General features: G+C 32.8%; 2 protein-coding genes across 4 annotated transcripts; one reads left to right on the forward strand and one right to left on the reverse strand.

Moving 5' to 3' along the window:
- Positions 1 to 2,099: 2,099 nt before the first annotated feature.
- Positions 2,100 to 6,072, reverse strand: LOC100794216 (monosaccharide-sensing protein 2). Of its 2 annotated transcripts, XM_006575702.4 has the most exons (6): positions 6,025 to 6,072; positions 5,516 to 5,700; positions 4,857 to 5,423; positions 3,929 to 4,773; positions 3,536 to 3,723; positions 2,100 to 2,600 (listed from the first exon to the last, which is right to left on the reverse strand). In XM_006575702.4, the coding sequence occupies exons 2-6, from the start codon at positions 5,598 to 5,600 to the stop codon at positions 2,150 to 2,152; spliced, it is 2,136 nt and encodes a 711-aa protein (XP_006575765.1). In that variant the 5' UTR covers positions 5,601 to 5,700; positions 6,025 to 6,072; the 3' UTR covers positions 2,100 to 2,149. The 2 variants fall into 2 exon arrangements, with proteins under 2 accessions (XP_006575765.1, XP_003518591.1); XM_003518543.5 differs by lacking the exon at positions 6,025 to 6,072 and having other exon boundaries at positions 5,516 to 6,008.
- A 1,813-nt stretch (positions 6,073 to 7,885) lies between these two features.
- On the forward strand, positions 7,886 to 14,388 carry LOC100812316 (calcium-dependent protein kinase 26). 2 transcript variants are annotated; one of them, XM_003519648.5, is made up of 9 exons: positions 7,886 to 8,135; positions 8,259 to 9,058; positions 9,209 to 9,352; positions 9,435 to 9,587; positions 9,923 to 10,038; positions 10,282 to 10,449; positions 10,785 to 11,009; positions 13,202 to 13,350; positions 13,965 to 14,388. In XM_003519648.5, the coding sequence occupies exons 2-8, from the start codon at positions 8,338 to 8,340 to the stop codon at positions 13,322 to 13,324; spliced, it is 1,650 nt and encodes a 549-aa protein (XP_003519696.2). In that variant the 5' UTR covers positions 7,886 to 8,135; positions 8,259 to 8,337; the 3' UTR covers positions 13,325 to 13,350; positions 13,965 to 14,388. The 2 variants fall into 2 exon arrangements, with proteins under 2 accessions (XP_003519696.2, XP_006575764.1); XM_006575701.4 differs by having other exon boundaries at positions 7,895 to 8,135; positions 8,269 to 9,058.
- Positions 14,389 to 16,958: the final 2,570 nt, after the last annotated feature.

The raw sequence follows: 16,958 nt of genomic DNA on the forward strand, positions 1-16,958 counted from the left end.
TTGTAATTTGATCAACGAAGCAGCAGCAGCATTCTAGTGTGGAGGTCTTAATAAAAAGAGAAACATTCAAACCCAGCTGGGAGCTTTATTTGGCTGGCGAAAATTTAAATAAATAAATAATTATAAAATACCCAGATCAGGTCAGTGTTATGGTGAACTCAAAAGCATGTTTTAGATTTTCTTTGCTTTTGTTTTTATCATCTTTATCTTGCTACTTGAGAGTTGACAAATCTAAAAAAGTCATTTTTAGTCTTTTCTTGTTTCATTATGTTAATCTTAGCTTTTGAATAGCATGTAAAATGTTTTCATTAATTCTTCTTTAATATTTCTCTTTATCATTTCACTGTCAATGTTTTCTAATTCTTTCTTGGTTAAATCTAAGTAAGAAAATATGTGGAGTGGAGGCTTTCATCACGGATTTTAATTCGAAAGCTCGTTCCTAGGATATGCATGGTTGCTCAAAGAACCATTGTTTTATGATGAGCTGAAGATCCATCGTTTTTCTTGTTTATTTATTACCTCGTTTTCCTTCCTCCTGTTTTCTTTGAAATAAGTTTGAAAAAGAATCTGCGCACATTTTCCTACCCTTGTTTGTATTAAAGGTTTTGTTGAACTTCCTGTATTTGAAGGAAGGAAAAGGGTATATGTAAACATTAACTAATTTTGTGCCTGAAAAATGGAACTTTAAATTTTTGTTATAAGAAATGTGCAAACTAGGTCATCTTCTAACGAATAAGTTGCCATGACATTAATTCTTAACTTGTCTCTACTAAATTAGACTCTTACAAAATTATAATATTATTGCATAAAAAATTACTATCAAATTACTTAGAAATTTAAAATATCACTTTTTTTTCAAATGGTTAAATTAATAACAACAAATTTAGAGATTATTTTAATTTTTAAAGAAACTAATTTGACAACAAGAAATAAAGAATTAATATCATGATCTTAATACATGTTAAATTAATTTGTTTTTAAGAATTTTTTACAACTTGGTAAAACTTCAGATTTTTTGTTTCGAATAAAGTGTTTTCAATTAAATAAGGGATCAAATTGAATCCATCTTAAAAGAAAACGGAACTAATTGAAAACTTTTAAAAATAAAATGAATTATTTTTAAAAAATTATTGTATAAGATTGAATCTTTTAATAATAAAAGGATGAAATTATACTTAAATAATTAAATTAGATGATTAAAATTATAATAAAATCTAAATATTATTTAAAAAATACTCGTGAAATTAACTTATTTAATTGGTAGTCAGATATAATGACATTATTTATAATCCAAAAAAGTGGTCTTAATTTTACAATAAATTAACAATATAAGAAAATAGTCCTTAATACATTTAAAAGTGATTATAAGTTTTTTTTATAATTTTGTTAAAAAAAAGATGTTTTTTATAATTAAGAAAAAAATACTAAGTAAAAAAAAAAATACTACTTTTTTTTTTGCGAATGAATATTATTACGGAAATTAAAAGCCTCTTAGAAAAGAAGTCTAAGCTAAATCTCTAAAGTCTAAATTCAGTACAAAATCTGGGACAAAAGTATTAACGTGTAATTTATTGGTTGTTGTCACTTAACTAAAATACTACCTTTCTTATATTATAATTTCTATGGTAAACATTACTCACCTCAAAATTTTCCCATTCCTATTTTTGACTTTGTTATCCCAAAAATTCCTAATTTCCCGCCGCATAAACCAAGAGTTAAAAAATGAACGTTTTTCTAATTTCTATATATAAACCCTCGCTTTATTTCCTATGACATTATAAATGTCTATAACTTAACTTTAAAAAAAAACTATAATTTTATAAAATATATTTTAATTTCTTCAAATAAATGTATTTTTTAATCTTTTCTTTATAATATTTTACACTAGTGGTAAGGAATAAAGTAAGTAGTAGTATTTTATTAAAAAGCAAATATCATTTAATAAAGTCAAGAAATAAGGGTTATGAAATCAAATTCGAATATTATAGATGCTTCTAATTTTATTGACTAACGAGTTTCCTTGGACTTTCTCATTTCTCAATCCCAAATCCCAACCCACGATGAAGGTGCCTAAAGAGGAAAAAAACAAGATATTCATAGATTCAAAATAATTTTATATTGAAAAAAATCCAATGGGTCGTATGTAAACTCAGGTATTAATATTGTTGGCAACTTGAGCTTGCTTTGCCCCGACAGAGAAGAACTCAATGATAACTTCCAGTGGCATGCCCTTGGTTTCTGGAACTTTTAAGAAGACAAACACCCAAGCTATGATGCACACAACCGCATACATACCAAAGACACCACCAAGGCCCACAGAATTAAGCATAACTGGGAGCGTGTAGGTGACTATGATGTCACATATCCAAAATGTAAGAGCACATATAGCTATGCATAGACCACGAACTCGAGTAGGGAAGATCTCTGAACAAAGGATATTAGGAATTGGCCCAAAGCCCATGACGAAACAACAGAAGTAGACAATAACACTCGAAGTTGAGATAAAAGCATTTATAGTACTGTCCAATTCCACAAGACTCCCTATTACTAATATGAGAAGTGATACTATCAAGACGGGGATTGTAGTCAGCAGCAAGGTTCTGAATAAATAAAATAGAAAATGTCACCAATGAGTACTGCAGATTGAATGAACAGAAACAAGTAATGAAGAAATATATACACTACAATAAGGGGTTAAAAAAAGAAACACAAAGAGAAGATAAGTCACAAGTCACAAATATTATATATTTAAGTTCTGAATCTTCAAACGTTTTCCAAATTATAATGGTAACAATTTCCAGAATTATCTCAAATACTTTAATATAGGAACTTATAAACAGAAAACAAAACAAAACACCGTCTCCACCACAACCAAGTCATATTCACTGGGTGGAGTCAATAAACATGGATCATTCAACACCACTGAGCTAAATTAAAAACCAAAGCTAAAAAAAAAAAGAAAAAAGAAAAATAGAGCAAACTCCCTTTTTTCTAATGGCTTCTCCTAATGTTTTCCTAAGTTTTACTTTGTCTTTTAATTAGAGCACTTCAATCCGATCAACTTTTCTCATTGGATCCTTCATTGATCTTCGCACAAACAAGACGAGTTTCCATTATCCTATCTATAGATGCTAACTTCAACATTCCCTTGGATATCAAAACATTCCTAATCTCTTCCTTTCTTTGTCAGCTCATTCACCTCAGCAATCTCATCTACAATACACTTACTTTCTGCTCATGTTGAAACATCATTACCCAACATTTACTGCCATATAGAATCGTTGATCTTATCACTGTTTGATGTCATTTTCCTTTAGTTTGAGAGCAGTTTGCAATAGTAGTAATTTCAAACCCCAATTGTTATTGAAATACCACCCTAAATTGCAAAATATTCTAGCAAAGAACATACAGGGAAATTATGCAATAGAAACAGTATGCCCATGAGAAAATCATCTCCCGGATACATCCACCTAATGAAACAAATCTTACTATTTAAGTAGATGCCAACAAAAACTTATAAATGAAAGATGCATACCTTCTGCCAGATATATCCATGAGTCTCATGGCCACAGCTATACAGGGTAACATCAACAAGGTTGTCACACTGCTAATAAGAAAAGATGCAGAAGTAGAACCGAGGCCCAGGTTTGAAAGAAGATACCCAACACCTGCCTGCTCAAGAATTTGAGGTGTATAGTAGAGCACCCCATTTATACCAGAGAACTGTAATGTTTAAAGAGGATTTAGATGACAATCAGACATAGCTTTTTACTAGGTACAATTGGTTAATGATGTTCAATGATTGTTTAGTGAATCAATCACCTACTGAATGAGTTGAGATTTTAAAAATCTATCCTAAAATGTCTAAATAGTTTTCTGACAATTTTATCAAAGTTAGATGAACAGAAGTTTCAAAAAATGTAATTACCTGTTGAAGAATTTGAATCCCCACCCCCACAATCAGTGCATGCTTCACTCCAGGCTCAAAAAGGTCACTCCAACTTGGCCCTTTTGCAGATGTTTGGGATGGATGAATCATGGCTGGTCCAACTGGCTGCTGATGCATAAGCTCCTTGTTGTAAAGGGCTGACTGACTCACTAGAGCGGCAACCTGGACAATCTCACCATCACCATCACCACCTGGAAGTGAAATGAGAGACCCACGTCTACTAGATCCAGTTGGACCACCTTCTTGGTGTAAATATATTCTCTTGAAAACACCTTCTGTTTCAGACCATTTCCATGCTAGCTGCCATCCACCACCAATCATGCTGCTTCCCTGGCCAGGAGCAGGCATGTCCCTATCCACACTTGTTGCTTGACGTGAGATTAATGGACTCTGCAAATTGTCATCGGAATCCTCGTTGGCATCAGATACATAATCATCTCCCTCTCCATCTCTGGCTATGCTTTCTTCATCCCAATCTTCATTCCTAGGTTGATTTCCCCCAACACTAAACATGCTTCCAAAATGTGGAAAAAGTGCGCTTCGCATGCTTCCTGTTTCTGGGAGCTTCTCATGGACACTACCAAAGAGTTTCACTAGAGGGTCCACTAGACCACTTTGATTTGCCATGCTTCCCTTCCGAGATACAAGACCAATGGAACTTTGTCCAGTGACTGGTTTAGCAATCCAGGATACACCTTCTGCTGTCCCATACAATTTGATCTGCTCTGCCTCACTGAATTCATTGACCGCTGGACCAATTATGTACTCTTCTATAGCGGTATCACGCCCAACTCCAAGACCCTCAACTAGTAAAGCCATCTCACCTGATCATAGCCAAGCCAAGAACAATTACCATCCAATTCAATAGCAAGTGATCAAATTCAAATCAAATAAGTGCATGACTAACCAGCGACATCTTGTCTGCCGCGAAGTCGTTGCAAAACCTTCTTGGCCTCTAGCATCCGGCCTTTGCTGACAAGCCATCTTGGAGATTCAGGCAAGAAGAATAGCGTGAGTGCAAAATAAATGAGAGAGGGAATTGAAAGAACACCCAACATGAGTCTCCAATTTGGGGCCTTGGTGAGTGACATAGCAAAGACCATACAGTAGGAAAAGAACATTCCAGCAGAACCAGTGAACTGCGGAAGAGTATTTAGTAATCCCCTGATCTCGGGTGGAGCTGTCTCTGATATGTAAAGAGGTACCAAGGTGACTGCCAAACCAATGCCTAATCCATCTAAAAGCCTTGCAAAGAGGAGAATATAAACATTTGGAGACCATAGCATGACCAGAGAACTAGCAAAATAAAGGACAGAGGAAATGATCAACATAGGACGTCGGCCTAGAAAGTCTGATAAGGGTCCAGAGCATGTGGTAACGACAGTGGCTCCAATAAGTGACATGGCCACAATTAGACCTTCTATTGTGGGTTCACTTTGAAGATTAAACTCCCTCTTTATGTACAAAATAGATCCTGCATAGTATAGCATAGAAAGCCAATTAGACTAGTGTTATTGAATGTTATCTTAAATATTGGCTGAACAAATAAATAAATAAAAAAATGACCTGCAATGGTGGCATTATCCCATCCTTGCAGCAAGTTGCCGATAGCAGCAGCCACAGCAACAAGAACAGCTCCAGCTCCGCTCATGTTTGATGCCAATGAATCAGCAGGCAGCAGCTACTGTAAGAGCAAGTAATATATAAGAGATTCACAGATCGGATCCAGAACGTAAAGCCATCTTCATATCCTAATAAAATCACCCTGGAGTGTCAGTTTGAGTTGGATGTTTCAACTTTCAAGTATAATATAATATAAATGCATAAAAGGACATGGAACAAAAGTATAGCAAATAAAGTTGGGGGCCAGGTCAGGAGAGTGAGCTCAGCTAGCTCTAAAATTATTCACTCAACTGATACTGGGCGTAGCTATCAGCATAATATTACTATTAGTATATACTACTACAAGTACAACTTACAACTCTACAAAACAAGACAAGACAAGAAAAATTATGTAAGCGATGCCGGCTAGGCTAAGGTACAATAGAAACAGAAATAAGTGAATGAATGACTACCGTGCCTCCCTTTTTCTTTGCAATCTCATCGGAGTTTGCTTACATTACATGTCAAAGATGACGGTAGGAACCACTACCAGTTACGAAACGCATTTTAATATTTTATTAATTAAATGTCAATTTTAAAAAACAAAAATTGGCTGAATTCATGGGATATGTTGATGTTCTCTCTCTTCCATTTTGTACTTGTTTGACAAATATTTGTAGGTTGATGTAAGGTTATCTTGGATCAAATTACTTGAATAGTTAATTAGAAGTTGAAATTAGAAATTGAAAAGTTATCTTAAAAGTTAAAAAATTAGTTTATTAATTTATAAGTATTTGATAAAAAAATAGTCATTAAAATAGCTAAAAAAGTATAAAATAACTGAAAAATAATAAAATTATGATTTATTTAAAATTGAATAAGTAAAAAATTTGATAAATATATTAAAGATAAAAAGAAAAAAAATATTATAAAAAACTAGAAATTAGAAGCTAAATTATTAAAAAAATTATTTATTGAACAATCAAATAAACGTTTCAACTAATGAAAAAAGTTGAAAATTAACTTAAATATCTTGTTTAACATAAGTTTAGTTGGTGGCATTTGGCAAAATTGGTAAAAGTATTAAAAAAGGAAAAGTAAATAAAGAAACAAAATAAAGGAATAAAGAAATAGAAAACACAATAAAATATTTATGATGGAAAAAAATAAGGTAACAAAATTTAAGGAAATTTGGAAAATACAAAGGTAAGTTGAATTGTATTTTTTGCTATTTGATTCTCTAGGTTATTTATAGCTTATTCCTTATGTATCCTCTTTTCTCTCTAGTTTTATAGCTCAGTGTCTCTTTTTATACCTTGCCTTTACATTGGCCACATTATAATTCTAATAAAGTCTGTTTGATCTTTATGTGCAAGTCCTTTAAGTATGGAAATTAGAGGTTTTCTGAAACCTATGGTAATGCTAACTTTCATGATGTTTTTTTAGTTTAAACACAAGCTTAAACACTTTAGATTTGAAAAGCATATCTTGTGAGATTTTTGTCACCTGTGATTCACCCTTTTAGTTTAATGTGATTTTTCTTAGTTGTCTTGGATGTTAAGGATTTTCATTTGTGATTGACATGATTAACCCTTGGTATTTTGAATGTTACATATTGCTTGCTAATTTATGTTCTCAATATTCAATGAAAAAATGACAACTAATTTTGTATACACCTTGGGTTTCTATATAGTATTTTTCCAAGAGTGTAAAAGCTAAGGTGTGAGGGAATTTGATCAATCAATTTTGAGACACTTATTATAGCTTTGTACTTGACTTTATTGGATGTTTATTTATTGTGCCTAATATTAGTATTATAACCGAGTTTTGTATGTCTGAATTGAATTGGACTTTAATACAAATCTTGGTTAATTTTTTATTTTTATGTTTTTTGACATTTAATCCTTGTTTAGGTCATAACTCGGGATTCAAAAATGTGTTTGAGACGATATTTTACATTGCCATTAGATGTATTATTAATACTTTTTTTAACTAGCTAAACAATATATTTAAATTATGTGAATGTTATTTCCCAAATATACATGAGTATTACAATAACCATCCTTCACCAAAAATTTCTTGATGGCATGAGCACCATCGCCACCATTGAATTCTCAAACAAATTTCATTTGTTTAAGAACAATTAAATGGTTTTTGACCTTTTGAAATACTCATAGGTATTTTTGGAAATGAAATTTAGAATTTTTAGATGGACGGTGTAGTTAATAAAATAGTGATGCAAAAGGTAGTTTGGTCTTTAGCTTTGTTTTTGATTTGGGCTTTGGGCCCCTTTGATCTCCGATGCATTGAATTGAACCGAAGTGAAAAAGAAAGCCGCGTGATATATTTAATTGAAAATTCCACAGAGAGAGAAGTGGGCGTAGCTGGTCAGCACTGACCTCCGATGTTTCTCGGCAGGAGAGGAGCCAATACAAAAATGCAATACCATCACCAATTAATCATCCTAAAATTAACCAGAAAAATAAAATAGAAATATTTTTCGAAACTAATTTTGTGGAGATCTGTCGGAGAAGAAAGCAAATAATTATCCTCTTTCCATTCATTCGCTGTTCACTTGGTTCTGGTACGCTCGCTTATTTCGTAGTAATTGTTTATTATTGTATTCTTTTCTGCTGGCTGGCTGGGTGTTAAAAGATTAGATTAGACGAAAGAAATGAATAATTTTGTTGATTGATATGTTTGTAAGGTGAGCGCAGCAGAGGGGAAGAAAGAAGCTGATGAGAGGAGCTCGTTGGATGAATATATAATATAAATTGGTTTGTTTGATGGGCAACACTTGCCGCGGATCTTTGAAAGGTAAATATTCTCAGGGCTTGAGCCAGCCCGAAGACCATTCAAAGCCCACCACCACCCATTCTGATCCCTCCTCCGACCACCCCTCTACCAAGCAATCTGCAGAAAACTACAACAACAACAACTATCTTCCCTTCAACGCCAAGAGAGAGTCCATCATGCGCCGCGGCCTCGACAACCAAGCCTATTATGTCTTGGGCCATAAGACTCCCAACATTCGTGATCTATACACTCTTGGCCGTAAATTGGGACAGGGCCAATTTGGTACCACTTATTTATGCACCGAGAATGCTACCTCCATTGAATATGCCTGCAAATCCATCTCCAAAAGGAAGTTGATTTCCAAGGAGGACGTTGAGGACGTTAGGAGGGAAATTCAGATAATGCATCATTTAGCTGGTCACAAGAACATTGTCACCATCAAGGGTGCTTATGAGGATCCACTCTATGTTCATATTGTCATGGAGCTTTGTTCCGGGGGTGAGTTGTTTGATCGCATCATCCAGAGGGGCCACTATACCGAGAGGAAGGCCGCTGACTTGACCAAAATTATTGTTGGTGTTGTTGAGGCTTGCCATTCCCTTGGGGTCATGCATAGAGATCTCAAGCCTGAAAACTTTCTCTTGGTCAACAAAGATGATGATTTCTCTCTTAAAGCCATTGACTTTGGCCTCTCCGTTTTCTTCAAACCCGGTAGGTAACAAATATCCTATATCTTTTTTTTAGAACAACATTACTATATTTTATTGAAATACATTTGTATTCCCATTAGGATTTTTAGGGTGGGAACACCATTTAATACTAATTAGTGTTGTTTAAATCTTCATTTAACCTTTGCCTCAGGTCAAGTTTTCACTGATGTAGTCGGCAGCCCATACTATGTTGCTCCTGAGGTTCTCCTCAAACATTATGGGCCTGAAGCAGATGTGTGGACAGCGGGTGTCATACTGTACATATTGCTTAGTGGAGTGCCGCCATTTTGGGCAGGTATATCTTACTGCCAACACTCTTTTGATTTCCCGTCCTTCATCTGTGTCACCACTGAAAGTTTTGCCATTTTGGAGTCCAGAGACCCAGCAGGGTATATTTGATGCAGTATTGAAGGGACTTATAGATTTTGACTCAGATCCTTGGCCTCTAATATCTGACAGTGCAAAAGATCTGATTAGAAAGATGCTGTGTTCTCGGCCTTCAGAACGGTTGACTGCTCATCAAGTGTTATGTATGTTTATCCTTTTTTTACTATACTTACTATGAGCAAAGACCACCCTCATATCAAAGGCATAGTTGTTTTGCCTGTGCTACTCATACTTTCAAAGTTATCTTCATTACTAAAGATGCAATAGGTGATTAAAGTCTCACTGGCGTTGCCACATCTATAGCAGACTCACCCAGGAAGAAATAGTCCTATCTAAATTAATAGTTAGCTGGATGTTGATGTTTCCTCAAAAGCAAATTTCAGCTTAACCTCCTTAAGGATTAAATTTTGTAAATATTCAAAATATTGCATTGCAATGTGTTGTCTGATAATGTTACTTGTGTCATTTGCCTGTTTAGGTCATCCTTGGATATGTGAAAATGGAGTTGCCCCTGACAGGTCACTGGACCCTGCTGTTCTTTCTCGTCTCAAACAGTTTTCTGCTATGAATAAGCTAAAGAAGATGGCTCTGCGAGTAAGTGAAGCTAATTGATGAATAAATATAGATTATGTATGAAAAAGATAATGGATTCCATACATGATATGTAAAGTGCTATTGTTGTCTTTGTGGAGTCAAGCACTTGGATGCCAAATAAACCTCACTTTATTGGGCTTCCACACTTACTCTTTGTTTTCACTTCTCCTTCATCTATTATCCTTTTGTTTGTCTGAAACTATGTAACTGTAGTTATAATTGCTTATTATACTAATTTTTTAGGTGATTGCTGAAAGTCTATCCGAAGAGGAGATTGCCGGTTTGAGAGAAATGTTTCAGGCTATGGATACTGATAACAGTGGTGCAATCACTTTCGATGAACTCAAAGCTGGTCTAAGAAGATATGGGTCTACCCTTAAGGATATAGAAATACGTGATCTTATGGAAGCGGTAGGTTGTTGGTTCTGCGAAAAGTTTCTTTTTTGTATTTCGTGTTTGTACTTACATTTTTATTTAGTTATTATTTTTAAATATAATATTATAAATTTCCTTATATGCGAAAGCCTGGGCTTGACATTAGGCATCACATTAGTGAAGCATATTTAAATTGTTATGCTACTGTAGAAAACCTGGGACTATTCAGTCATCTTTTACGAACATGATTCCACTTTTCTTTGCTGATAAAAAAAAATGATTCCACTTTTCTTTTGAGCCGCATCTTGTATTCGCCTTATATAATCTTTGAACATGTTCCATTCACAGCTAAAATGTTTGAGCTGTTTCAGGCTGATGTGGACAAAAGTGGAACCATAGACTATGGGGAGTTTATTGCTGCAACAGTTCATCTCAACAAACTAGAGCGTGAAGAACATCTCATTGCAGCATTCCAATATTTTGACAAGGATGGTAGTGGGTACATTACAGTTGATGAACTTCAACAAGCTTGTGCAGAACAAAACATGACTGACGCTTTTCTTGAAGACATCATTAGAGAAGTTGATCAAGATAATGTAAGTTGTTTAACCTGTGCTATACATTCACATAGGAAATCCTTGTAGGCTGTTAGAAGATCTTACAGTATTGTATTATATATATCCTCCTTAAAAGACTGCACTTTTAGTCTTCAATTTTTCTGTAATCTTACTGCAATAACCTAAATTGGTTTTTAGTTTGAAATCTAAAATGTTCTTTGGTTAAATAATGCTTACATGTTGTAAGCAATATTAATTTGCGTTTATCCTGCATTAACTGGAGTTTCGTTTCATAGCTACCAGAATTTTGTTATCTAACATGTTAATTCTGCAAGGAGATAAGATCCTTAACTACCTCTGAGTTCCAATTAATAAAAATATCAACATATATTACATGTACATTTTTCTGGTAGGTGGTAGCCATTAAAAAAATATTTTAATTTTTTTGCCTACTAAGGGATGCTTGTATGTCTCTTTTCGAAATGCATATACAGTGTCCTAGATAGAATATAATAATTTCCATATAAACTATATAGTTTCGTAAAATCTTCAAAAAAAGAAATGGAAAAATGATACTTCCTCTGGTCCTTATTATAAGACACCATTTAGAAGGAATTGATGGTCCTTTTTATAAGGCATTTTAATGTTTTTTCAACTACTTGCCCTTGTTAATTATGCTAAATATTTGTGCTTTTTATTGATAGTGGTGCATAATACTCTTAGATTTTAATGTTTTCACGTCGCCCATAACAAGTTAATGATTATTAATAAGGGTAAAATTGGTGCATTAGTAACATTTTTAAAAAAAATAATAAAATCAACTGCATTAACTATTTTTATTGGTTTATGTGATTATGTCCAAAGTGTCTTATTTTTTTGGTCAGCAAATCCAAAGTGTCTTATATAGACCAGAGGGAGTAGTAATTAGTTTATATTCAAAACACTAGGGATATGTTAATTGTTTATGAATATTTTGTTATTGGGACTATGTTGTGATAGTCAAATTTGGTAAAATGTTTGACAATAACTAGTTCTGGATAACTATTATTGTCAAAATTGCTTAGCTGCTGCAATTGACTATGACCTTGCAAATATAACTCCGTGGGTATAGTATTTGAAGTAACACTTGGCATCACCAGCCTCCCCCCACCCCTCTACCAAAACCCCAAAACAAAATTATGATGTTCTGCTGTTGTACTAATTAGTTGCATTATTTGCTACAATAATTATGCAGTTAATTATCATAATCATGTTTTTTTTGTGTAAACTAATATTACTACTGAGAAAGTCTAGCAATTTACTCTTTACAATATACTTTCTATAATTGGGTGAATTTCTTGTGAGATCCACTAAATAGTTTGACTATTCTTTATTTAGTGACCTACATGAAATTCATTCAATAATAAAATGTTTTCTGAAAAGAGTGTGTTGTTAGAGTTCATCTGTTACTGCACTTGTGATAGCACATGGTCTTCAAGCCTTTCTTTTAACCATAATTTTAAGTATGTAATGTGACTATATGTGATTGTGTTAGTGTACAGTAGCAAGGAAAGGAATAGCAACCAAAAATTAGTGGCTGTTGAGGGCATCCTGTGAGGGAATTGGGAATTGTGATCAGCACATGATGAGGGTGCATTGTGATAACCTGCCCACTTGGCAAGTGGGGGCAGGAAACAGATTTGGTTAATGGGAATGGGAAGGAGGGAGAGAGAGAGAAGAGAGGAGTGGGGAAATAGAGGCAAATTGTGAGTGAGGTTTGGGATGGGAGGTAGCAAGCCCGATGTTCTTCTTGTAGTATCTCTACATTTCTTTTTCTGTTTCCCGAGGCTTTTCTTCTCTATTCTTGTATGAATTACTATCTGAGAATGTAAGAATGATATGTTGATATCAGCGGCAGAAAAGGGAATTTTAGATGTTTTCCTGCAATATGTTTTCAGGTTCCTATCTGGATGATAGGGTTTGGCACCATGCAAAATTATCCATTAGAAAGTTAGGACCTATGTTTGATCTATCCATTAAACGTTTTCTGATCAAAGATTGTGAAAAACAATTAATTAATCAAAACTTATCTAGCCTTTAATATAAATACGCTTTAAATATCAAATGCCTGAATTCTAATAATTTGACAAACATGATTCTATGTCGCATATCATTAATGAATTGAATTAAGTTTCTGGACTATCTTCTAGTGTAATTATGCTTCATGATTATGTTTATATCTTCTGTTTTAGGATGGAAGGATTGATTATGGTGAATTTGCTGCCATGATGCAAAAAGGCAACGCTGGAATTGGTAGGAGAACTATGCGCAACAGTCTGAATTTAAGCATGAGAGATGCACCAAGTGCTCAATAGCTTATGATTGTGCTCATTATGTACAGGTACTTTTGGCTTTGGGTAAAATAGAAATTTTATCCCCTGTATGAAATACTATTTGCCCACTTTATAATTTATATTCTTATGAATTTTTAAGATGTTAGAGGTCAAAAGGCATCACAAATGGTATATCTTGTAATCACCAACATACTTCTAATATTATGTGGTAGGCCATCTCTAGTGGTTGGAAAAGACATTTAGCCAACAGATGTTAGTCTCTCACTCTTGGATGTTAAAGTTCCGAGTCATTGGTACATATACACCAGAAGTCATCATGAACCTAAGAATCCGAAATGATTTGAATGAAGTTCAGTTATATTATATATGGTGGTAGTACTAGTTATAAAAAGATGTAACCCCAAAACCAAACTTGGGGTGGGGGTGGGACTCCCGCTAAGCACATCTTTGTAAATAAATATCGTTCCATTCATAGATCTTGATTCTGCATCTTGTTGAAGTTCTAAATTCAGTTTCTGCTGTTGAATAATGCATAGAGTATTAGCTGATAGTCTATATCCAGCAGTTTGCCGAAACGAGTATTAGCTGAATAGCTGTTGACTTTTTATTACTCTCATTGTTAACGTCACTCTTCCTGTATTCTGGAATGCAATTTTGGCAGGTTGTATGCAGCAAAGCCAGAAAGAAAAAATAAAGCAAAAATCTTTACAAAAAATTGTTCATATCTGCTGACCAGTCCTATCCCTGAAGAACAATCAGGATTGTGGGTGCTCTCGCATGAGGACTCATCAAGCGTTACATTTATGTGCTGTATGAGTGGAAAATTTGTTTCTCGCTTTGTAAACCTTAGTGTTGGGTGTTACAGCTATTTCAAGTTGGTCTTCTATTTTTTCTGTGATTTCATGTAGGGGCATTCTGTCTATAGTTGAAGTAGAAGGATTTTGATCTTTCAAGTTCTTGATTTCACGGATGTAAAGTTTCACACGTATGACATGATGTATTGGGCGAACTAAGAAGCCTTTGTGGATTATGTCGGAGCACATGCATTGTGTTAAAGTGACAGTGCTGAAGCATTTTATTTCTCAGCTGGCTTTTCTTTCCCTAAACAAATACCCTGTTATTCTAGCTTTTTTATCGCTAAAGCTTGCTTTAAAGAAAGTTCAAAATAAAAGCCTTAAAATAGAGTAAAAATCTTTAAAAACAAACTAAGGACTTTGCATTAGCTTTTAAAAATGTCAAGTGAATTAGTTTTTAAAAATAAGTTGTACTACTTATTTTTAGTCTCTTTCGCTTTCTCGTGGACTAGTTAATGTGGAAAAAGAAATAAAATTAGTATCAAACAATGTGTTTTTTTAAAAGTTGGTCCAAACATTACTTTAATAAAAGAAAAAAAAAACTAGCAGTTATTTAAGATGATATTTAATTTAATTTGCAGTGCAAACTATTTGAACTATTAATCAAATATTACCTTCGGTCCTTTATTATAAGAAACAAATAGTGATATTTTTTTTCCTAATTATATGAAATATAACCAATTTTAAATTATTAATGGTTAGTTTTCTTTTATCACCTTATTTTATTAATTTACTGTAAGCTCTATTAATAAGATATCAATCATTTTTTATGAAATGAATCTATTTAATGAGCTATTAATAATATAACTTATTCTTAATAATTAAAAATTTTCATCCGATTATCAGTAATGTCATTATATAATCAATCACTTAAACCAAATACATTTTTGGAATACAATTTAAATTTATGTTATGTTAGTATTAATTAAAAATAACTAATATAACCACTGTCCTTCTTTTAAAGGAATATAACCACTTTCCTTGATTAAGGCCGAGTTGGTCCAAAGCAAGAAAATACTCATTTTTCTTAATTTTGATGATTTATTTATATGTTTCTTATATATAGGACTGAATATCAGATTTGGGTTTATTTATAAGACTCAAATTAAAAATATGACTATTATTTTTTATAAGATTTCTTCTATAATGTTTATTTATTAATTATTTTTTTATTAAAATATACCTAATTAAAAAGAGCTTGTAATTGTAATGACAAACAATTATAGATAGAGAAAAGTGAGTATTGATGATAATGATAGATTTAAAGAAAAAAAATTCAAGAAATATTTATTGTTATAAACTAAATTAACTATTTTCTTAATATTAATAAATTAGATAATTGAGTTTTATAAATAGTACCGAAGGGGGTAATATTTAATGAAATGAATAACTACCATTATTTATAATGAAGTTGGTTCTCGTAGCCTTCTCAATAGAATAATTTGAGATTTTCCTTAAAGCAAGTTTCAGGTATCTTTTAAAGATTCAAGATTGTAAAATTTAGAGTATAATATGTTTTAGGTTTCTTATTTTTTTGTAAAATTATTTTTAATTCTTTCATTTTAAAATAATGCTTTTATTTTTTTAATGAAATTTAGGATACAAGGATGAGAGATCAATTTACTAATTATGAAAAAGACAATGACTAAAATCATTATTTTTCAAAATATAAGGATTAATATCAATTTTGACTGAAAATTAATAGACTTAAAACACGTTTTATCTTAATATTTGACGTGTTTTTGGATTGGTGCTTTAAAGACAGGTTTGCAATGCATTTGGATTCAATCTTGAAGGGGGGAAAATCACTTTTAAATGAAAAGGTTGGAAGTTATTAATTATTATGTGCATAGAATGGTTTAAAGTTTTAATAGATGAAATTTCCTCCCCACTAAAATGTGAAACTGGCCTAAATAAAACCGAACCGAACCAGTAGAAATGACAATGGTTTGGGTTGAACACGGATAAGGACTATGTTGAAAAAAACTTGTGTACACTGCCCGTTCATTATCCGTCGGGTATCCATTTGGAAAATTTCTATAGATTTTTTTTTTTATACCTACAAGTATTCATGAATACTTCAAAATAAAAAATAAAAAAGGTGATTTAAGTCCAAAGAAAATCATAAGTCCAAAAAAATTGAAAATACATAGTTCGATAAATTCCGCAAATCTAAATTACATAAGTCTTCAATTGTTAATAATTTCCTCATCAATAACTTCACTGTTGTCACTTGTTTCCTAAAGCAAAGAACTTCAAAATAATTATCAAAGGATGAGGCCGTGAAGGAGGGAGAGGCATTGAACTGAAAAGGTGAGGTCCTCGTGAGTCGTGAGTGAGAGGCATTGAATTAAGAGGGTGAGGTTGTGAGTCGTGAGTCGTGACTAACTGAGTGAGGCAATACGAAAATTAAGGTTCTTTTCTTGATAATATATAGGTTTAATATTATTTTTTATCCATTATGTTTTATAATTATTTTATTTTCATAATTTGATTCTACTTCTTTATGTTTTTGAAATATATTATTTTAGTTTTTTTTATTTTTCATAAAAAATATTAGTGTTTTATTAATTTTTAATTTTTATAAAAAAAACTAAATCGATACATTTCGATTATGCCACAAATTTATCAACAATGAAGTGGACCAAAAACATGGTCTCTCATCGTGGCCATAACAAATCGTCCCATAAGAATACTCCCATCTAACACGTGTCGCTCTGTTCCTACCCTTCTCTTTCTCACCCCATGATAAATAAATAAATAAATAAATAAAGACATTATTAATATTGTAGCACAAAGTG

The sequence above is a fragment of the Glycine max genome, chromosome 2 (genome assembly GCF_000004515.6).
Source record: "Glycine max cultivar Williams 82 chromosome 2, Glycine_max_v4.0, whole genome shotgun sequence".
NCBI lineage: Eukaryota > Viridiplantae > Streptophyta > Magnoliopsida > Fabales > Fabaceae > Glycine > Glycine max.

What these genes read in the sequence shown, in the direction of transcription:
- LOC100794216 (XM_006575702.4), bottom strand. Translation starts at nt 5,600, where the DNA reads ATGAGCGGAGCTGGAGCTGTTCTTGTTGCTGTGGCTGCTGCTATCGGC. An exon ending in GGATTCAAATTCTTCAACAG is followed by an intron (nt 3,724 to 3,928) that starts GTAATTACATTT and finishes TAAACATTACAG; the next exon opens with TTCTCTGGTATAAATGGGGT. An exon ending in ATGGATATATCTGGCAGAAG is followed by an intron (nt 2,601 to 3,535) that starts GTATGCATCTTT and finishes TTATTTATTCAG; the next exon opens with AACCTTGCTGCTGACTACAA.
- LOC100812316 (XM_003519648.5), top strand. Translation starts at nt 8,338, where the DNA reads ATGGGCAACACTTGCCGCGGATCTTTGAAAGGTAAATATTCTCAGGGC. An exon ending in GACTGCTCATCAAGTGTTAT is followed by an intron (nt 9,588 to 9,922) that starts GTATGTTTATCC and finishes TTGCCTGTTTAG; the next exon opens with GTCATCCTTGGATATGTGAA. An exon ending in TAAAGAAGATGGCTCTGCGA is followed by an intron (nt 10,039 to 10,281) that starts GTAAGTGAAGCT and finishes CTAATTTTTTAG; the next exon opens with GTGATTGCTGAAAGTCTATC.